The sequence below is a fragment of the Canis lupus genome, chromosome 36 (genome assembly GCF_003254725.2).
Source record: "Canis lupus dingo isolate Sandy chromosome 36, ASM325472v2, whole genome shotgun sequence".
NCBI lineage: Eukaryota > Metazoa > Chordata > Mammalia > Carnivora > Canidae > Canis > Canis lupus.
In genome coordinates this window covers 14976343-14999958 of record NC_064278.1, presented here as the reverse complement: position 1 = coordinate 14999958, position 23616 = coordinate 14976343, and the positions used below count along the sequence as shown (strand labels likewise).

At 41.3% G+C, this 23616-nt stretch overlaps 1 protein-coding gene across 12 annotated transcripts in view; it reads right to left on the bottom strand.

The window, feature by feature from the left end:
• Positions 1-23147, bottom strand: part of MYO3B (myosin IIIB) — a 427138-nt gene extending 403991 nt beyond the window's left edge. For 11 of the 12 annotated variants that reach the window (XR_003141433.3, XR_003141434.3, XR_003141436.3 and 8 more), the window contains exons 1-4: positions 22784-23147; positions 21665-21806; positions 3272-3455; positions 2471-2605 (exon numbers count right to left, since the gene is read on the bottom strand). Coding sequence is in view for 8 of the 12 variants with exons in the window: in XM_025460118.3 (XP_025315903.1) it covers positions 2471-2605; positions 3272-3455; positions 21665-21717 (372 nt within the window). In the remaining 4 variants the exon portion in view is untranslated. The remainder of the gene's footprint in view (positions 1-2470; positions 2606-3271; positions 3456-21664; positions 21807-22783) is intronic. The other variant, XM_049106168.1, reaches the window with a different exon arrangement.
• Positions 23148-23616: the final 469 nt, after the last annotated feature.

Sequence of the window (23616 nt, the reverse complement as noted above, 5' to 3'; positions counted from 1 at the left end):
ACAGCAAATAAAGCAAAATGGTCAAGGTGGTATGTAGACCATCATGGTCTTCCTGCTGTGTGTGTGTGTGTTTGTGTGTGTGTGTGTGTGTGTGTCCAGAAACTGCTGATCCCAGCCAGAGAAGCCGAGTCTGTGTTCCAAGGACCCAGCAGATGCATAGGCAGTAGCAACACATGATGCATAGCAGTAGCAACACATGATGGAAGAAAGGTTCTGAAGTGTGGTTCTCCACCCAGTTCTGCCACGTAACTCCTTCCCTGGAACTCCTTTGTTCCTCAAATGAATACCAGGGAGCTGACCTGAGAAAGGCCGAAGTTCCAGGCAGTTCTAAGAGCCCCGGAGTCCCTTTTCTATAAGCATATTGTAGGCTCTGGACATCCCTCACCACCCAGCAGCATGGCAAAGACATCCCACTCCAGGACAAGAAAAGATTGCACTGGACATCTGGTTCCCTGCACTACCAACTTTGGCATGGTCCGAAACAACTTGAAAAAGGTACAAATGTCAGCATATTGTATTGCTGAGATATGAATAATTCAGTATCTCAGGGCAGCCTCATTATCTGCCTGTGGTCATCCTAAAAAAAGCAAAGGATAGTCTGCAGGGGAGCATTTGCAGGAGGCTTAGTTCATAGTTCCGGGCTCCTTCTCATCTTTCAAGGCCATGCCCAGCCCTTTCTGGCTGACTTGCCCATACCTGAGGGGCTGATGTTCAAGCACTCCTCATCAGGAAAAGCCATTTATTCTCCAAGTGACCACAGATACGAGCAGCCCATCTGCCTACCTGGTCACATCAAGGGGAGAGGCCCCTTTTAAGGCATCAGAAAATTCCTGGAAGTTCCAGTTCTCCACATTTGAATACAGAGCCTCTATCAGTCAGGGGGTAAAAACCAACTGAATCTAAGATTTCTTATCACTGTACTTCCATTATTAAATTGTAATGAGGTTTAAAACATCTTAAAGAGCTGAAGAAGAATATAATCAGAGACCCTAGAAACCATACTTTCCATGTCCCAAGAAAAGCAGCATTTTAAAAATTAATGTCATTCTAGAGCTCATCAGCAGGATAAAAGATACATTCTCAGGGAGAGGGTAGGGAATAATAAAATCCAAAAGAAGATACTATAACAATATGTTATATGACAACCAGCCAACCAAACAGACAAAGATGATCTCTGCAAACCAAAACCCGTTACATATTTATATTCTGAGGAAGGCAATTGATATGACAGAAATGTTCCAACTGGTTTCCCTGAAGATTATCCCATTTGAATATAACAAATGAATTCCCTACACACGGTTGCCATGGCAGCCAGTATATATTGTTCCATGCCCAGGCCTCTTCAGAGCCAGGCAAAAGATGTGGACTAGAGGCTAGATGATGTATCGAGGCCTGACCTCTTGTTTAGTGCTTCTCTCTTAAGCTTTCTCATGTGTACACATGCTCCTGTGCTGCATATGTGAAGTCAGGCATAGAAGCATCTCTGTTCAGAGAAGAATTCACAACAAATGAGGGTGGGCCTAGTGAGCATGAGGCAAGAGACCTATCCTAATATACTAATTTCATATATTGTCATTATTACATCTTTGCCACTTTAAGTCTCATGGGAATAGAGTTGTAGGGAACGGACTCTTTTGCAGCCAGATACACACATTCATTACCATTAATAAAAAAGCAAAAAGGCAGGATTACAGTGAATACAGTGGTGCTCCTCTCAGATTCTCTCTTTAGAGCAGACGTTGCCTGGAATACTGGCTGTTCCCTGCTCCCAGCTCCTGGCGGTACCACTCACTAGGAATTTCCACCAGCTACAGAAAACTGCTTCCCCTTAAGTCACACCCCTTCCCAAGGCGGCACATAGCTTTGACCGGCTGATGCAGAGATACAATCCAGGACGCTCTCCATCTCTGGAGAATGGGCAGAGGCCTCTGTTGTGATCACACTGCTATTCCATGTCTCCCCTGCCCAGTCCTGCCTTCCTCACTTCCAGGTCTAGCTCCTCCAAGAACTCGCCAATAAATCTGCCACAGGTGATGCTCAAGAGTCTGTTTTAAGGGAACCCAATCTAAAATGAAGATTAATGGACATGAATGGGCTAATCCAAACTTGCCACGCCAAATAAACCCTGGGTTAGCAATTTTTGAAAATGAATTGCCATCAACTGGAACATGTTTTCTATGAAATGTTCCCAGCTTAAGGAAAAACTATCCTTTTCCAACTGCATTCCTATATACACTCTGTATGAGAAGAAAAGATTACTAAACTTTTGCAGCAGAGAAACGTGAACATTTTCTGTACACAGCCTACCTGTAAAAATCACAGAGGAGAAAGTCACATCTGGTAAGGTACTTGTGATGCACAGGAGGGACCAACTCCTCACGTGTGTATCTTACACTATTTAGGCAACAATGCATCTGCTTGTCCCTGGTGCTCTGTTTAAATGGATGGTTACCCAATGGGAGTCTCTTACCTCCAGGACCAGCCACAGCTGTCCTCCCACACAGTGATCCGCTTTGTAAAACATCCCATAAAACTTTACAACGTTGGGATGATTAGGAAGAAACTGCAAAATGTTGTATTCTGCTTCAATTTCTTCATCCATATCCTATACAGGGTAAAAAATGCATGCTGGATTAAGTCTAACATGTGAGGAAGAATACAGGTATGATATCACTTAATAAAGCATATTTATTCTGTAATTTTAATGTCATCATTACTGTATCTTGAAAATACTTAACAATGGACATTCATATCCCAATTAAAACCGTCTAATTATTATATCAATTATTACTTTCTTCTTTAATAATACCATTATAAGTATTTATTTTTACTTTAAAATGTCTGAATTTTCAAAGCAGTTAAGGAGAAGTAGCTTGAAGGGACCCAACCCAGCTTAGCCTAGGTGTTCAGCACTCTGAAAAAAGATGCCAGGCTAAGATGAATGAATACCACAAGTCTAGATCACTTTGTAACTTACAAAAACACAAGACTCTATATAAGGGAATGAAATACATTACTCTTTCCAAGAAAATAACTTTTGAAGAACCCAAAAGGTCAAAACAAAAACAACAGTAATATGGACAAGAAACAGAAATTCAAGGAATTTTTTTAACTCCAAATGGAGTCCCTTCATTCAGATGAGCTGACAAATCATGAGTCATTTTGAGATTTCATGCCAGGTTTCATGAAAATCATCCCTAGAGGAAAGAAGTTGAAAACTCAATGTCCACAAAACATTACACTGTGGTTGCAATTTACTACCATTACTTACACTGACTGGATCCAAAATTTTTACTGCAGCCAGGCTCCCATCTTTCTTGTTAGTTACTTTATAGACCTTGCCATAGGTGCCTTTACCTATGGTCTCTATAATTTCCCAGGTATCAGTAGGATCTGGAAGTGATTCAAGTCCAAGCATTGTGTGGTTGTAATGAAACAATCCATACAGATGTTTCCTGATGGAGAGAAAAGTTCGTTATGTGCAATGTACCACAAGATTAGGGGCGGTGGGCTTTCAAAACAAAAATATTCTTTTAAAAAAAATTATTTTTGGGCAGCCCAGGTGGCTCAGCGGTTTAGCGCCGCCTTTGGCCCAGGGCGTGATCCTGGAGACCCAGGATCGAGTCCTGCGTCAGGCTCCCTGCAGGGAGCCTGCTTCTCTCTCTGCCTGTGTCTCTGCACCTCTCTCTCTCTCTGTGTCTCTCATGAATAAAATTTAAAAGAAAAAATTATTTTTATTTATTTGAGAGAGCGTGCATGTGAGCAAGCATGAGGGGCGGGGCAGGGGAGTGGGCAGAGGGAGAAGAAGAAACAGACTCCCCACTAAGCCCGAACTAGGGCTGGATTCCAGGACCCTGAGATCATGACCTAAGGTGAAGTCAGCTTAACTCACTCAGCCATCCAGGCACCTCTCTGAACAAGAGTATTATTTCTTAATTAGCAGCATTATGGTACTTTTCATTTTCCTCTTTTAAGTAGATTTTTTTTAAAAAGGTATTTGAAACCTTCTTAAGTAATGGGGGTAGAAGGTGGAGGAATGGGCAATATGACTCTGAAATACCTTTTAAAACATGATTCTAAAAGAGGAGATTATACAAGTACTATAAGAAGGAGCAAAAGGGCCAAAGAGGATGTCTGGTCATGACTGGACAGTTCTCTAGGTTGCTGCTGGGGTGGGAGGTAAGTGTTTGAAAGCTAAAGATCTAAGATCTTCCTGCTCAGGGTCTGGTAACCACGAGCAGGCCTCCCTGATGGTCGCTGTACACCAGTCTCCAACTTCCATGTGCAAAGTCTAGGCTGCTAGGTAGGAGGAATTTGTGACTCTAGCAGGCATCAAAGTATAGCGCTCATTGCTGACCAGGTCTTGGGTCCTGCAAGGATTAGCCAAGCTCAAACTCCATCCATACAGGAACAGCCTCGTGTGGAAATCACACTAAGTAGTCAACAAACTCACTTTGTTGACTGCAAACTCACTTTGCCTATTTACTAAGAACACAGCCCTGTGGAAGTTCACGTACTTTAAGTATCGGTAGCAAGCTTGACAGGCAAATAAAGTCACCCAAGATTGACTCCATGAAAACGCCCCTTTAAGATCAGTTGCTCCTTGACGATGGGTCCCAAACCCAGTCTGCTTCTAACCACAGGGGAGGAGCCAATTAGGCTCCAACAGCAAGAGTCATGGCATCCGATCCTCACAAAGTGGCTTGGTAGCCACCCAGTGTGAGCATTTCTGTCCCATCCTGGGCATTTCAATTTGCACTTGTAATCCTAATTATTTTCTATACTGCATCTTCCCAAGGTGCAGCCTTCTGACCTGGCACAAGAATTTGGTTTCTATTCCTACCCTTTGTGATGGGGGCATTTCAAAGATACTGAAAACCATTACCAAAACAAAATAGAATCCCAATGACTGTAGGGCTGATGCTAGAAAGAACCTGTCTTTCCAGAGTTCACCTGGCAGGCTCCAAAGGAGCCTACAGTCACCTACAGTCAGCACCTCAAGAGCTGAGGAACTGACCCCAAAAGACTGGCTGGTCAAATAACTCCTGCCTTTCATCTGCCGGTTTCAAGATTCAAACAAACTCCAGCCTTTCCTCCTGGCCAGTGTTTTACAAAATCAATCTTTCTCATCACAATCTTTACTATTTTTGCCATCTGTACATTACCTATGCTATTACTTATTAAAATATGCTTAAATTATTTGCTTCTTCATCTTTTACTTGCTTTTTCATATGAATAAATATCTTTTAAGGCACTTTTTCTTTACCCTAAATGGAAAACCAGTATCATTTGCCAAACATCAAAATTAGCTGCAAAAAAGATGATTATGCTAGAAACAATAAAGAGCTATTCAAAAGTTCAACCAGATACTGCTACAAAACAGGAAAGTGTTTTGTAGAGCACAGCCAGATAGTGTTCTCTCTTTCTAAAAAAAAAGGTGGGGGGATAGATCATCAAATGATAGAGGGGAATTATAGACAAACACAAAATTTTCCTTAACATTATCAGAAGACCAGAAAAAGAATGAGCAAGGAAACTCTGTCTCTATGTGTTTCAGTGTTCTTTATTGTGAGATCCCCTAAACCTCTTGACACTTTTGAAGAACTGTTACAGGCCTAGCTTCTACAACAGTAAAAAGTTAGACCATCCAGGGGTACTGGTCAGGGCCAGACAGGCTGGGGGGGGGGGGGGGGGGGGCTTAGGGGAGGATACTGAGATGTGCTTTCTGGAGAGAAGAATCGGGTCCATCAGCTAGATGGAATTACTTTATACTTGCCAGTGCAGTCCCTACACTTGCCAGTTCCCCCACTAGCAGAGATGCTCACATCTGGGTTCAGTGGTCTGACAGTAGTGCTCAAGTCAAATTGTCTGCATGATCCTGGCCCTTCCCTGACCAATGATGATATGTGAACTGGCTACTTGTCTCTCTGTACCTTGATTTCTTTATCTGCATCATGGAACTGCTGCCACTAGTGATGCAATCCACTTTACAGAGTTGGTACTATGATTAGGAGATGGAGACAGAATAAAGTGAGCATAATTAGAGCCCAGAGAGGGCATCTGCCATCATAAAAGCATAGTACCAAGTTCTACTTCAGAATAGGCAAAGCTTAACAGTTTCCTGTTTTGTTTTATCTCACTTTTAGCCATGAACTAAATGAGAATCAAATTAGTTTTACTCCAATCAGTTAATAGTTTCAGACAAATGGCTGGGATTTGGTGTATGCAAATGAAATCACAGAATGTGGCATCAGGAAAGGACCCTGGAGGCCACTGAATCAAGTGGTTTTCTAATGATTTTGAGCCACAAAACCCTTTTGTTAAATTTAATCTCACTTAGGATGCTGATGTTTAAGCTGAAAGAAGCAGTGCAGGTCTGGCTGAGGCAGGCTGGGGGACCCTTTGCCCCATGGGAGACACGCAGAGTGACTGACTATCCTGGTTCGCCTAGGACTGCCTTACTTTCAGCACTGAAAATCCTATGTCCTGGGAAACCTCTCAGAACTGAGCAACTGAGATAGTCTTTGAGTCCTTCTCAGAGTATTATTAGAAAATCACTGTTTAAGCACCCCCACCCCACCCCACCCTTACTCCCTGTTATGTACTAAATTCTATCCTCCCTCCAAATTCATATGTTGAAGTCCTAACCTCCAGTACCTACAAATATGACTACATTTGGAGACAGAGCCTTTACAGAGGCATTTAAGGAAAATGAGGTTATATGCAGGGTGCTAATTCAATGTGACTGGTATCCTTATAATGGATTAGGACAGAGACATACACAAGGGGAAGATTATGTGAAGACACAGAGGGAAGATGGTGATGCAAAAGCCAAGAAGAATCAACCTTGCCAATACTCTGATCTCAGACTTCAGCCTTCAGAACTGTGAGGAAATAGGTTTCTGTTTTTTGAGCCACTCAGTCTGGGGAACTTTGTTATGGCAGCCCTAGCAAACCAGTACACTCCAATTTTACAAATGAAGAAAATAAAACCTAGATTGGTGTCACAAGCGTTTACAGGCAATTCAGTCCTCCCTAGGCCTGATCCTGTGATATTTGTTCCACAGAATAGAATGAAGGGATTTAGCTGGTTAACAATGGTACTGTCTCACCAATGCACCAAATACTTAAAAGTTCTATGATGGAAATACTCCCAATCACATGGAAGCTAAATACCCCCACTGACCTAATGGATGTCACTCTGGTCCCCGCCAGAACAAAAGCGACTCACCTAGAGGGACTCATCTACAGTTAGATGGGTGAACACTGGAGGGTATTATGCTGAGTGAAGTACTGGAGGGTATTATGCTGAGTGAAGTACTGGAGGGTAATAAAAATTTAAAAAAAAAAAAAAAAAAGGGATCCCTGGGTGGCGCAGCGGTTTGGCACCTGCCTTTGGCCCAGGGCGCGATCCTGGAGACCCAGGATCGAGTCCCACGTCGGGCTCCTGGTGCATGAAGCCTGCTTCTCCCTCTGCCTGTGTCTCTGCCTCTCTCTCTCTCTCTCTCTCTCTCTCTGTGACTATCATAAATAAATAAAAATTTAAAAAAAAAAAAAAAGAAGTACTGGAGGGTATTATGCTGAGTGAAGTAAGTCAGTCGGAGAAGGACAAACATTATATGTTCTCATTCATTTGGGGAATATAAATAATAGTGAAAGGGAAAATAAGGGAAGGGAGAAGAAATGGGTGGGAAATATCAGAAAGGGAGACAGAACGTAAAGACTGCTAACTCTGGGAAACGAACTAGGGGTGGTAGAAGGGGAGGAGGGCGGGGGGTGGGAGTGAATGGGTGACGGGCACTGGGTGTTATTCTGTATGTTAGTAAATTGAACACCAATAAAAAAAAAAAAAAAAAAAGATGGGTGAACAGAGGGAAGATCAGATTCCCCTGCCATGCCCATCATGTCCATCTGGGGATCCAGAGATAAGGTTAAATAAAGGTGTAACACAACAGATGCACAGTAACAGGGTTGCCAGTCCTTCTCACTTTAAAATCAGTATCTGACCTTATCAACTCCCTGATGATTTTGATTAAATACTCAGACCAAATAGTAGCTGCTTATGCTACTGCTCTATAAAAGTAGTGATAATCTGCTCAAGGGAGGTAGCTGGAATAGCCCTTCTGAGAGCCAAAAAGCTGCTCCTGTTCAGAATGTTAACCTTGGGGGAGATTGCACTTCTGCAGTCTGTGCCTGGATCCAGATAGACAGAGCTTGACCTCATGGAAATAGTCAGGATTAAGCAAAGAAGAGCCAGGGGCAGTCTGAAGTAAAAGGATGAATCTGAGACCTCAGGACTCTGCAGAACCTCATATGTCTCTGTGGAGGCACCTGGGCTTCCTACAATTCCTGAAATAGGAACCCCATCCTTTATTTGGACTTGAAATGAAGGAGTAACCTCAGGAGGCTACAAAACTCAGGTTACACAGGCTACTCTCTTTGAACGACAAACAGACTCCTATGTTGTGGCAGAGAAAATGATACATTTTTCAGCGCAGGGTAAGCTTGAGCAGTTTACAAACCAATCAGAAGTCCTATCAGCCTAGACACGTCTATGTGCGCAGTTGCTCTAAAGTAAAGATTTGATGAACACTTTGTTTTTTGTATGTAGTAGTATTATGTAAATCGATAACACAAATGGATTTCTCATCAAAGTCACTACTTTTTCAGAGCAAGATTCTGCTGTCCCCTTTATTCCTACTGTACCCAAACCCTTGCTAATATCTATTAGCAAGGCAAAGATGACATCACCTGGGAAGGATATCCCCATTGTGTGAAAAGGGTTATATAACATTAAGGAATATTTTCCTATCTTTGTCACACATGATTAGCCAATTATCTAGGAAACAGCCAAACTCCTCATTATTTAAGCAGAGAGAGAGAGAGAGAGAGAGAGAGAGAGAGAGAGAGAGAGATTGATTGATTGATTTAGTAATTTAGTAAGAGACTTTAACCTTATGGTAACACAGTCCCTTGGAAGTTAAGAACAACTGTCATTTTTCTTATTTTGTTTTCTTTTGAGAAGGCAAACTCCTAGAGGACAGAAGCCATATCTCTTTATTGTGGTTGAGAATATTCTTTCTGTTGATAAGTATTAATGGACCAAACATGATCTTTGCTTGCTGTTAACAGCAGGGGCAGGTTTCACACCACCAGAGAGCAGCTCAGTTCCAGATCCCTCTCACAAGAGAGGAGTGGCTTGCCCAGGTTACACATCACACTGCAGTGAGGAGTTGCACATACGGCTGTAAACTAATAGTACAGCTGCTGCTTTATCTTATCAGGATTGAATGTTTAGACTTCCTTATGAGTTTTGGTTTCAATCTATCAGCAGACAGCATACTTTAAAAAATAAGCCACAGAATACACTATAGTTAGGTTTTGTCAAACATGATTCCATAGATTTCTAATTTCACATACATACACAAAGTCAGACATTGGGCTTCCCAATGGAAGAAATGGTATTACCAAAAAAATTAAACTGAATCTAATCAAGCTTCTGGATTGCCAATTTACAGGAAGAGAAAAGGGCAGGATAACCACTTCATTATACACAAAACTGTCAATCACTATTTGTAACTCTGAAACTAATGTAACATTGTATGTCAACTATATTTCAATACAAAAAGACAAAGTACATGGTACACAATACCATCTGTGTATGATAAACCAAATCCAGACTCTAAATCTCCCCAGGAAACTCTCCAAGACAAACGATCCAATTTCTTCAAAAAATAAGTTGCAAATAAAAATAAATTGAGACAGAGGTTAAAAGAGGCTTAAAATACATATCAAATGTGAAATAAAGTGAGGAGTCACAAAAAACAAACATTAAATTATAACATTTATAAGATATTCAGATCACTAGCTATTAAATAATATTAAGGAAGCATTGTTAATTTTGTTTGTAGTTATGTTTTTTAAAAAGGTTCCTTTTGGGGGTACCTGGGTGGCTCAGTCAGTTAGGCGCCTGCCTAATGCTCAGGTCATGATGCTAGGGTGCTGGGATCAAGCCAAGGATTGGGCTCCCTGCTCAGTCGGGTAGTGTCTGCTTCTCCCTCTCCCTTTGCCTGCCATTCCCCCCTGCTCATGCTTGCTCTTTCAAATAAATAAAATTTAAAAAAAAAAAAAAGATTCCTTATCATTTAGCAATTTACACTGAAATATTTACAGGTACAACAATATGAGGAAAAAACAAGAAGGGGCATGCCTGACACAACATTGGCCATGAGGAGTAATTACTGAAGCTGAGGACATGGGGGATTCATTATTATATTGTTTACTTTTGTATGTTTTTAATTTCCATAATAAAAAGTTTTTAAAAATTTAGTGTAACTAAATGATTGTCAGTGGATATTCTGGGATTTATACACCTGGTCAATCCTACCTCCCTTAAGAGTTTCCCTACCATCTCACCTTCAATAATATTCGAAAAAGTCTCCCAGTCTCATGCAGGTTAGCACTTTGGGTAAGAAACAATAAACCTTTAACCAACAAAAACATACTCCAGAATTTGACTCTAAAGCACCCACACTCATACTGCCAGAAAGTCACCTTCTCATTCCACCTCTAGCTGACTGAGGCACAGTCAGTGGCCCTCTGTGGCTGATGTCCCAGCCCATACTGCCATTAAACACAGAACTATAGTTAGAAGAAGCTAATGAACCGCTGAACAGCACAGGAAAATCAATAGGCAGAAGAAGGCAAGTGACCTTCTTCTGTCCATCCAACTCCTATTCTTTCTTCCTGGAGGAAGAACATCAATTTAAGACACTGAAATGAGCAAAAAGACTCATCACCACAAATATCTATAATCTTTCTCATCATGTCCCTGAAAAAGAAACTGTCCAATGGCATAAAGTTGAATCTGCCCAAGGCTAAAAACACATAAAAGAAGAAAGTAATACACATGAGCACGCTGGGTAGGCAGCCCCTATGCAGCTGGTGAAAGGCCTAGAAGGAAAACAAAAAATAGTCCAAAGTGAGCTTTGACTCTGGCAAAAAAAAAAAAAAAAAAAAAAAAAAAAAAAGGAATCCATGGAACAAATTCCACATGGTCCCCTTAAAACTGATGTATTTACTGAAGAAGGAAAAAAACAAAAACAAAAACCCTAATCCAAAGGAGGAAAATGTTCTTGATAAATTCCCTGTTCATTCACCTGTGTCCTTTCAGAGGCTCTAATAGCTGACATCAACATGGGGTTAAAAACAAATAGATGAACTCAATTCTTCCAGGGTTGAAGTGAGCACTAAATATCCTCATTCTGAAGTGTAGCCATTTCTTCCATGTCCTATGGCTCTTTCCCTGTGCTTTGTCACTTCTTTGGATTAATCAAAAACTAGACCTGGTGACCTAGTTTTTATATACCATCTCGCCTTCTTTCAACAATAGGTCAGAGATTAGACAAAATTACCATAAAATTTTTTTACTGTGCATTTGGTAAATAGTTTCTAAATGCTAAATGTATGCAAGCCCTAGATTAGGTTCTATGACAAATATAGGCTAGAATAACAAACTCAACTCTGCTCTTGAGGTTCTAAACTTTTTTTTTTTTTTTTTTTTTTTTTTTTTTTTTTTTTTTGAGGTTCTAAACTTGTTTAGAAAACCCTTATGACTTCTGGGGCAAGATGGAACAGTGAAGTCAGGTTTTCCTAAAACTATGAATGAACAATATTAATAACAAAAAGGTTGAAATCCAGCAAACAAAACAAAAATATATTAGCAATAATTAAAACAAAAGAAATGATACATTTTTTCTTGCCATAATCTTTGAAAAGCAGCATTCAGAGAAAGTGAGAGATGGAAGACTTCACAGTCACTGCTGTTCTCAACCAAGCTCTTCTCCCAGAAGTGTGGTGGGTTTGGGAGATGGTGAATGGACAAAATGCTGAAAAACCTCAGCATACTCCATATTTTAAAAAGAAGTAATCAGAGAGGGAGAATTAGCAGCAGGGAAATGAATCAAGGCTCATTCACTTATGCCTTCAATAAGAATTCATTAAGAAACTATTGCATAATCACTCAAAACTAGGCTCTGAGGGTCATTAAAAGAAGTGGAAGAAATAACCAGGTTCCATTCTAAAGCAGATTGCATTTCCAAAGATATGCAGGAAAGATGCCTCCTGCCAGGTGAGATGACTCTAATTCAGGATTTGAAACAATATTTCAAAAAGAACAAAATCAATATCCATAAAACATGATTGCGCCTAATGTCTACTACCTCTATCTACATCAGGGAGCAAAATGAACAAGCCTCAGAGAGACAGACATTTCCTGATAGAGTTACTGAATACCACAGCAGAGGGAGAATTTGTCAGGTATACAGAACCAACACAGGCGCGCGCGCGCGCGCACACACACACACACACACACACACACACATACACACACACACCCCCCAAAACAAAACCAAAAGCAACAAAACAGAACGAAAGCTCAGGCTTCCCTTTACAGCATCACTCAATACTCAATACACTAAAATACACAACCCATGAGTACAAAGTTCTGAAGGAGAAAAAACTGTGAATAAATATTTTTATATTTAGCCAAATTGTTGTTCAAGCATAAAGACAACAAACATTTTCAGACATGCAACAGCTCAATGACTCCATAAGTCCCACTTGGAAAAAAAAATGACTTGCGCCCCAAATCCAGCAAACCAAGAGATAAATGTGGAATTCTAGGAAAAAGTATGATAGGGAGAACTGAACCTATATACATTTAAAATTAGGCTAAACAGGGATCCCTGGGTGGCGCAGCGGTTTGGCGCCTGCCTTTGGCCCGGGGCGCGATCCTGGAGACCCGGGATCAAGTCCCGCGTCGGGCTCCCGGTGCATGGAGCCTGCTTCTCTGCCTGTGTCTCTGCCTCTCTCTCTCTCTCTGTGACTATCATAAATAAATTAAAAAAAAAAATTAAAATTAGGCTAAACAACAGTATGAAGTACATTTATTTCACACCAGATTGTTAAACATTTCAACAATAAAAAATAATAAACCAAATTCAACAGTTTGGAGAGAGGTAGAGGGTAAAATAAAGTTAGAATTTTCTCACATTTCTTTATTTACTAAAGATTATAAATCAAGAAATTGAGGATTAAGTATACTATCTGAAATTATAAAGTTAACCAAGTTAAATGACAACATTAGCAAAAATAAGGAGAAAGTGTATGTGATAATTTTCTTATCCATCTCAGTAAGTAAGCAACAGTTAATTGATAAAGAGATTAAACCACTATGTAAATTTATAAAAGAAACTGCTTTAAAAAAAAAAAGAGAGAGACCATTTTTGACATTATCATAAAAAAGTACACTTACTCTTATATGACGCATACATTCATACACCCATACAAAAAAAAGACAATCCATGGCTAAAAGATGAGTTTGGGTTGGGAATGGGGAAATCATTAGAAACAAAAATTTGGGGCTCCTGGGTGGCCCAGTCAGTTGAGCATTTGCCTTCAGCTCAAGTCAGGATCCTGGGGTTCTGGGATCTAGGCCCCCCAGCAGGCTCCTGCTCAATGGGGAGTCAGCTTGTCCCTTTCTCTTTGCCCCTCCCCCACTCCCACTTGTGCTGTCTCCCTCTAATAAAATCTTTTAAACAATTTAAAAATAAAACAGAAAATATAATGTAAATTAAGAAGCATTCATCCTAAAATACATACATTTCTTAATGAGACCAAAATACAGAACAAACCAAATCTGTACAGATCCACATCTAAAATAAACTCTCCGGGCAGCCCCGGTGGCACAGCGGTTTAGCGCCGCCTGCAGCCCGGGGTGTGATCCTGGGGACCCAGGATCGAGTCCTGCGTCGGGCTTCCGGCATGGAGCCTGCTTCTCCCCCTCTGCCTGTGTCTCTGCCTCTCTCTCTCTCTCTCTGAATAAATAAATAAATAAATCTTAAAATAAAATAAAATAAAATAAACTCTCCAAGGGATGCCTGGGTGGTTAAGTGTCTGCCTTTGGCTCAGGGCATGATCCTGGAGTTCCGGGATCAAGTCCCACTTCGGGCTCCCTGCATGAAGCCTGCTTCTCCCTCTGCCTATGTCTCTGCCTCTCTCTCTGTGTCTCTCATGAATAAATAAAATCTTTAAAAATAAATAAGAAAAACAAATATCTTTAAAAATATAATAAAACTCTCCAAGAAACTCTAACTCAGAAAGGTTAAAAGTAAAAAGGACATCAAAGATAAACCAGGCAAATGTTAAAGAAAAAGAAAAAGAGTCATAGTATTAATATCACAAAAGAGCAAATTTAAGGCAAAAACTATTAAAAAACATAAAGCATTATTTGTACATGATAATTAATAATAATAATAATATACTAAGCAATTATTATGCACCAGGAAATGTTCTATACACTATTGAAATCTCCAGAATTTAAATCAATAATGTGTTTGTGTATGTTATAAATCATTCACCACTAAAAACTGTCGAAATTCATAAAAAAACACCTAGAACCAACAAAACAATAATAACAGACACAGCCAATCATGACAGAAGAAGACAAAATAGTAGGAAATACATACAATCAATATAGTTAACCCAACATATATATATATCAAAGTACATACGTAACATAAAACTTTTTTCCAAGTACCTTTTACATTTTTTTTAATTTTTTTAAATTTTTATTTATTTATGATAGTCACACACACAGAGAGAGAGAGAGAGAGGCAGAGACATAGGCAGAGGGAGAAGCAGGCTCGATGCACCGGGAGCCCGACGTGGGATTCGATCCCGGGTCTCCAGGATCGCGCCCTGGGCCAAAGGCAGGCACTAAACCGCTGCGCCACCCAGGGTTCCCAGTACCTTTTAATTTTAAATTTAATTCTAATCAGAGGAGGAAATTTAGATTCACCATACTAACAGATTGAGAAAGAAAAACCCTATGATCACTTCAATAGACACAAAAAAGCACCTGACAAAATTCAACATCCACCCAGGATTTTTTTTTAAATGCTCAGCAAAGCAGAAATATATGTGTACTTCTTCAACTTGATAAATGCAACTGCAGAAGACCTAGAGTTAACATCGCATTTAATGGTGAAAAACAGAATGCTTTCACCTTAAAATCAGGAACAAGGCAAGCACGTCTGCTCTCACCACTTCTGTTCAACATTGTAGGGGAGGCAGTGCAATAAGGCAAGAAAAAGAAAAGCAACCAGATTGGAGATTAGAAAGGTAGAAGCAAATGGACTTTATTTGCAGATGACATGTTCATCTACATAAAAAATCTGAGGACATTTATAACAAGGCTACTAGAATTAGTGAATTTATCAAAGTTATAAAATTCAAGGTGAATATTTTAAAATCAATCATATTTCTATATTACTAGAAAGGAAAACTTTTCAACAAATAAACAATGTTGAAACAATTGTATAGCCATATACAGAAAGAAAAGAGGAACCTCCACCTTTTCCTCTCATATGCAAAAATTAACTTCAATTGATCACAGAACAAATGTAAAAGCTGAAACTCTATTAAACTTCTAGTAGACAAATATACAAGGATGTTCATTGTAGAACTGTTTCTAATAGAAAACCAGATACAACTTTAAGGTCCATCATTATGAAAAGATTATGTAACAAATCATAATAATTACATAAAATGAAATACTATCTAACATGTAACCATTTAAAAGAAATAAAATAAGTTTTGTGTCAATTAATTGGAAAGAATAACAAAATAAATACGGTTTTCTAAAAGTATTGAACAGTTTGTAAAGATGAGAATTTTATGTAAATAAAGGAATATTTACACTTATAGCTATTGTATGTGTATGCCCTTGTATGTGTATCTATATTTGTGTATCTTTATATATGTATTTTCCAGAAAACTACCCAAAAACCTCTTAAACTTTAGGAAGAGGTATCAGGAGTCAGAGAAATTAGAAAAGGGAGATTAATATGATTTTTAGAAAATTTAGACCTTTCTATACTACTTTTTTTTTTTTTTTGGCTATTGCATGTATTATTTTATTTTAAAAGTAAAATAATTTTTTTCTTTTTAGCAAACAGATCTCTATAGAGGAGATTATTCTCACTCAGACCTGCTGAGGTCATGGGAAAACAGACACCATATAAAGCTGCAGGAGCCCATCTTGAGAAGAGGAAAGCAGAGAAGGAAGAAATCAAAAGGACCATGCTTAAAAGAGGACTGGCAAATGGATTTACTACCAATTCTATATCCAGGCTTTCTGAAGCTTGATAAGCTTTGTCTGTCCTTGGACGTCCATGAAGTTTCTTACTTCATTCTTCTAAGAAACTGCCTCTTCTCACAAGCCAACTTAAGACCCTCACAAGCTGGTTTTAATTCCTAACAACCCTGAAGGAGCCTGGCCTACCCTTTTTGAATACCTTGCATTACTCCATAGTAGAGATGCAGCCTTACCTTGCTGAAAATGAAGCAGTCTGAAGCATGTACCCTGTGAACTCCTGCAATCAGTCAAGCCTAGCAAGTATGATTTAAATAGAAACTTGTCCAGCAACATTTTCTACCTGAGAGAAAATTTATGATGAAGAATTCCATTTCTGAGTATGTTATTCAGAATATTTTGTCTAAATGTTATAGTATGCTCCATATGAATTACAAATCATGGAAGAATGCTTTTAAACCTAGAGAACAGCTTTTAAAAAGAAATCTGAGAAGTGAACAGTGCAAGTTTAGAGAAAGGGGAAATTTGCACAAATATTAAATATAATAAGAAAACATCATATAAGCATTAACAAACTACAGTATAATTCCAAACTAACATATAAGCAAGTGTGTGATACAATGGTAAAGGTTGGTAAGAGACTAGGCCAATCTTTAGGGCCTTAACAAACAGAACCTATCTGCACATGGCCACACAGAACCCATTCAAGTAAGTGTAGATGTCATCTCTTGTAGGAGGCCTTCCTAATCTTCCCATTAGAGGTGACCTTTCCTTTATGGTCTCACTGTATCATGTACTCTTTTCTAGCAGTTACCACATTGCCTGACATTTACTGTTCACATGTTGGTCTTCTCCACCGGTGGGCCCTAAGGTACAGGGGCCATGCCGTCATAATTTTTTCTGCCTCATAGGCAAATGCCCATTGTATAATAAGTGCTCAATAAATTCTTGGTGAATACAAGATTGAAAACCAGAACTCTGGGCAGCCTGGGTAGCTCAGCGGTTTAGTGCCACCTTCAGCCCAGGGCATGATCCTGGAGACCTGGGATGGAGTCCCTCGTCAGGTTCCCTGCATGGAGCCTGCTTTTCCCTCTGCCTGTGTCTCTACCTCTCTGTTTCTCATGAATAAATAAATAAAATCTTAAAAAAAAAAAAAAAAAACAGAACTTTGAGAACCAATAAGATCATCTTAATTAAAACACAAGAGTTGTAGTTTCTTTTTTTTTTTTTATTTTTTTTATTTTTTTTTTTTATGATAGGCACACAGTGAGAGAGAGAGAGGCAGAGACACAGGCAGAGGGAGAAGCAGGCTCCATGCACCGGGAGCCTGACGTGGGATTCGATCCCGGGTCTCCAGGATCGCGCCCTGGGCCAAAGGCAGGCGCTAAACCTCTGCGCCACCCAGGGATCCCAAGAGTTGTAGTTTCACAGAGCACTAAGAAAATGAAGAAAAATGAATGAATACTACAACACTCAAAATCCCACCATCCCAACTCATAACCATTTTTAACTGTAAATATCACTGCAGATAAACACATACAACCATTGATCCATTCATGTCACAACTTTGCTTAAATGAGTAACCTATGATGGCTTCCTACTGCTAGATTAATTATAGTCCAAATTCTTCAGTCAGATATTTAAGACTATCTTACAACTTCTTTTATTTCCCTGTATCAAGCTTATGATGAACTTCAACCAAATCCCTCACCACCTCCTGAATCATCCTTGGATGTCAGTACCTTTAATTTTGTTCAAATGATTTCTACCAACAGAAGTGCTCATTCCACCCTATCCATTAATCACGAATCCTACCAGCCCTTCAAGAGCCAGCTCATGTTCCCTTATCCCTGCACAATTAGGCATCTCCTTTTCCCCTGAAACTTTATAGTGCTCATATATGATAAGCTGGCCTGTGGTGTCACCCTGTGAATAAACCTCAATTGCCAAACGAGGGCCCAAGCACTTTAAAGGAAAAGACTAAGTCATAGGAGTCCCCTCTGCATTTACATGAGCTATCAGTCAACAAACATTTGTGAAACAAAGAAGATTGAATATAGTTAAACTGAGAGCGCTGAATCTTAGGAGTCTCAAAGCAATGACTTTAGCTGACCCCTGAAGAAAGTATATGCCTTCGATTAGTAGAATGGGATTTGTGTGAAAGAAATTCAAGAAAGAAAGCCCATCATTATCTAGGATGGTTCCATATATTTCAGGATTCTGTGTCCAGGTTACTACGTACAAGCCCCCTTCCACTAAGACAAAGACATCCCCAGCACTGCTTTCAGGTAAGAAGGATTAATTGAAAGCATTGCAGAGAGACCATGGGCAGCTGGAGAGGGAATTAATGAGTCCTGACAGGATCTGGCTGGAGCAAAAGAATTACTTCCACCAAAGAGGTGAAAAGAACAACCAACACCACCTATCTTTGAACTCCTCATGCTACTATGGAGGAAGTAAGTCAACTGACAACCACTCCTTTTCTTCTCTTTTCCAACAGCTTCACTCAGTGAGAAGCAGTGGAGAAAAAAAAAAAAAAAGGTAAAGAACATGGTCTCTAGTCCTGAGTTTGATCAAATCCCAGCTTTTACACTTACTACTGGCAAGGGAAAAATTGCTCAACCCTTCTGTGCCTCTGTCTCCTCATCCATAAAATGGAAATAATGAAAGTACTCATCCCTTAAAGTTGTGCGGTGGTCCCAGCAAACAGAAAGCACAAAATACATTATTTTTTTCCAAAATATATTATTACTACATCTTGGAAAAATCTGCTAGTTGGAAAATAGGATCACCACTAGACACTCTTTTCATGACTTGTAAAACTCCATCTGTCATAGGGAACATTTACTGAGTAAATATTGGATGTTGGACGCTATACCAGATGTCATATATCCATGAGGCACTATTACTATTTCTACTTTACGGATAAAAAAAACTGATCCACTGAAATGTTAAGGAATTTAAGCCTAGAGCCAGGATTTAAATCTTTTTGTTTACCCCACTTTGCCTCATTGATTTAATAAATATTTAATGAGCATCTGCTACATGTCTGGCATGTTCAGGTGTTGAAAATATAACAATGAACAAAACAGACCAAAACCATGGCTTCATGGAGCTTATATTCTAATAGGGGGATAGACAATTAAGAAAATAAATGAGCATCATATATAGATGATAGGTAGAGATCAACACCTATGAGAAAAATAAAGTATGAAAGGTGACTGGAAAGTCAGAGTGGGTGGTAGGCAGGGTGGTAGCAGGACCAGGTGAGCAGGATGTTTGAAAAATGACAGGAAAAACATGGAAGAATAAAAATCTGGAGGGAAACTGTTCCAGAAAGAGGGTACAGTAAGTACAAAGGCCTGGAGGCAGGAGTTTACTTAGCATATTCAAGGAATAGCAAGAAGCCAGTTGTGGCTGCACTGGAATAAGCAAGGGAGAGAGATACTGCTGGTGGGATCAGAGAGATATGGGACAGGAGAGGAGCAGATAAACCACACAGGTCTTTATCAGCCCTTGTAAGTTAAGGAACTGGCTTTTACTGAGACTGAGGTCAAAAGCCATTGGTGGGATAGGAGCAGTAAGGACATGATCTGACACGATCTTTTTCTTTAAAAAAAAATAAAAAATAAAAAGATTTTACTTATTTATTCAGGAAAGACACACAGAGAGAGGTAGAGACATAGGCAGAGGGAGAAGCAGGCTTCCTGCCGGGACCCCAATGTGGGATTTGATCCTGGGATGCTGGGATCACACCCTAAGCCAAAGGCAGACGCTCAACCAACGAACCACTTCGGCAAACCCTGACTTATGTTTTAACAAGTTACTTTGGTGGCTATGCAGATAGTAGACTGTAGGAGGTTTATTAGCAGAAAAAAAAAAAAAAAAAAAAAGGAGCAATGCCTTCCTAAGTTCCAGCAGGTATGACCACAATGGATTTTTTTTAAGTTTTCCAAGCAAAGCACTTGGGATGTCTTTCCACTCTCTTTATGATGTCTTGTTGAATACATCGGTTGTAGGGAATCCTCATTCAATTATAGTGCAACTGGGAGCCTTTCTGTCAGGTTGCCTCCACCGCAGCTGGCAGAGCCTGCATTCTCACTCATCATTCCTGTGTTACCTTCATTTTACAACATGAACTTTAGCACAGAACCGGTTGTCCAATCTTAGTACAAAGTTGGCCTGCTACAATTGAGACACTTAGTACATGGTCAAGTGGTAGAAATCCAAAGTCCAAAGACAGTAGGCTTACGCTTAGCCAGACAATTCCACAAAATGCATACTGAGTACCCACTCTGAGCAAGCCACTGATAAACTTTAAAATGAATCAGACTCGGTCCTGACCTCAGTGGGCATATGGTTCACACAGTGAAAAGATACAGCTTCAATTGCAAGTTACCATTCAGTAATAAGTATACACTATATACTTATAGATTGTAAACTATATACTAAGTAGAGCCAACATGGGGGAGTAGACCGTCCATCCAGCCAGGAGGATCTGGGGATGGCATCTGATTTGGACGGACCTTAAGGGGAAGCTGGAGCTGGCTACACACAGATGGGTAGGCTTGCCAGGCAGATGGAGCGATAGAAGAGGCTGGAAAAAGAAGGACTTAGGATGGGAACCAGGGTTGGGAGAGTTTGGGAGGACCTAGTAATACCCATAAAAAATCCCCCAGCAATTTATTTAAAATGCCTATTCTAGGCCCACTCCCCCCAGCAATTCTGAATCAATAGTAGGTGGAAGAATCTATATTTTTATCAAGGACCTTCAAGTAATTTTAAAGTTTCCCACTCAGCTCCACACCCACTTTGAGAAACAATGGTAGAGAGGAGTTAAAAACCACCCCATGTGATTTCCTCTATTATTCTCAGATAATCCTGTTTATTTGTTCTAAGCACTAATTGCTACAGACACTATTTTCGTATCTATTTCTTTATTTACAATTGATTTACTCCAGAGTATGAGCAATGACTTTTCAACGTGGAACATAAGATTTCACCACAGAAAAATAAAGTTATTTTCTAAGTAAAAACAAGGATATTACAGAATGTGTTCTATTTATTAATGCTGTTTCAGCTATTCGTGGTTTTTGTAAAGTATGATTGTTTCCACAAGTGAAATCTATTTTTAGGCCGGTAAATGAGACCTTTTTACCTAAGGTGTCACCCCAAAATTCATATATTAAAGCCTTGATCCCCAATATCATAGTGTTTGAAGGTGTGACCTTTGGGAGATGATTAGGTCATGGGAATGGAGACTTCATGAAAAGGATTCATACCCTTATAAGAAGAGACATTAGAGAGATGACTGCCATCTCCCTGCCATGTGAGGACAAAGTGTACCAGGAAGTAGGCTCTGGAACAACTCAACTGTTCTAGGGCCTTGATCTGGACTTACAAGCCTCCAGAACTATGAGAAATAAGTTTGTTGATTAAACCACCCAGTCTATGGCACTGTGTTGTAGCAGCCCAAACTGATTAAGACAGTCAACAAGCTAGGGGCACCTGCGTGGCTCAGTGGTTGCATCTCCTTTGGCTTGGATAGCCCAGGTAGCCATCCCAGGGTCCTATGATCCAGTCCCGCATCCGGCTCTGCACAGAGAGCCGCCTCTCTCTCCGTGTCTCTCAGGTACAAATACATGAAAATCTTAAAAGAAAAAAAAGAAAAAAAAAAAAAAAGACAGTCAACAAGCTGTATCGTGCATCAAAATGGAAAACTACAGGATTTTCTCATTGAAGGCGATAGATGGATGGGAAGAAAAAGTTTCAAATTTACTGAGATTTGTTTCTAACAAGTTCCAAATTATTTTACCTGTATGTAAGTAATTAATTGGCACTCCTCGTGGACAATCAATAAGTCCTGTCAGCTCTACTCTAAAAATAAATTCCTGAATCTGGAGGTCTGCCACAACCACAACGCCTACCGGGGACACCACAAGCCACCACAGAGCCATTTGAACAAATGAGAAAAAGAACCGGTCACCACCTCAGCCAGGCACCTCCACCAGGGCCCTACCTGCTGCCTCTCCGCCCCTCCCCCACCCCCCCCCCACCCCCGCGCAACCTTGGCGTCTCCCACCCACAGCCTCAGTCTCCCTCTGGCCAATGGCTTCTGTTCCCGTCCACCGCAGTCTGTCCTCCACACTAAGAGTGGGGTCTTTTTCTTTCTTAAGATTTTATTTATTCGTGAGAGACACACAGAGAGAGGCAGAGACACAGGAAGAGGGAGAAGTGGGCTCCCTGCGGGGACCTGACTTGGGACTCGATCCCAGGACCCCAGGATCATGCCCTTGGCCAAAGGCAGACGCTCAACCGCTGAGCCACCCAGGCCGCCCACGTGGGGTCTTCTTCAAAGTTGTACGAAATGCCACTGCACCCAGAACAGAGCCCACCCTTCCGCCGCAGAGCGGAGAGGTGCCTCTCTCCCTTTCTGGCCGCGCACTCCACTCCCCGCGCGCCCGCTGCCGCCATCTTGCCGTCGGGCGCAGCCCTGGCCGTCCCTTCCTTCCGGCCTGCGGGCCAGTCTGGTCGGCCGTGCTGTTCCCAGGTGAGAAGTGTTCTCCTGCTCCTTCCGGCCAGGCGGTTTGGCAGCACCTTCCCTCCCTTCCGGGCACGCTTGCTTACCTCAGCCTCCGCGGAAACTTCTGGAACCACCGCGCTCACGCTCGGGGAAGCCTGAGGCGCGGGTGAGCGGGGGTCAGCGAGGCATCCCCAGCGTTGGTGGAGGCTGCGGCCCGGGCAGGAGCGAGGAGGAGCACCGCCTGAGAGGGGAGGCCGGCTTTGTGAGGGGCCACGGCGAAGGGCGGGCCCGCTGTGCCGAGTGCCAAGCGGCAGCAGAGGACATGGAAAGTTGGTTTGTGGGCTGCTTCTCTGCTGTTGAATCTCACCCGGAGCCTCGAGCTGGGCCGGTGGCCGTGGAAGGGTGAGGGAGCAGGGAGAGGGACGGCAGGAGGGAGGCCGGGACGCAGCCGCGAGGCCGACCGGAAGGCCTCCCGTCCGCTCTGCGCGTGCGCATGGAGGGAACCAGGTCTGCGCTCTGCGCGTGCGCGTGGAGGGACCTAGGTCTCCGCGCCCGCGGAAGCGGCAGGTAGCCGCACCGTGCGAGGCTAATTCCCCAGCAGAGCGCGAGAAGCAAAGGATTTCTCGCTTGGCTGGTGGGAAATGCGTTGAACCGGGAAGCAGGACAGCTGGCCTGCGGCGGCAGGCTTCTGTTTCTGGGATCCTGGCAAATATCTTAGGTCTCTTCATCTCTTTGTGCCTCGGTTTCCTCTTCTGAAGAAGGTGGTGGTTGAACTCCTCACTGCTTCCCAGAGTTGGCTGCAGGCGCCGCTCACTGCCCTAGCCCAAGTCGGGGGCCGCTGACACTGAATCTCGGGGCAAGACAGGTCAGGAACTGGCATTTCACAGGGTGATTCTCTAAGTGCCCTTCTCTAGTGTTCTGTGAAGTTTAAACCTTA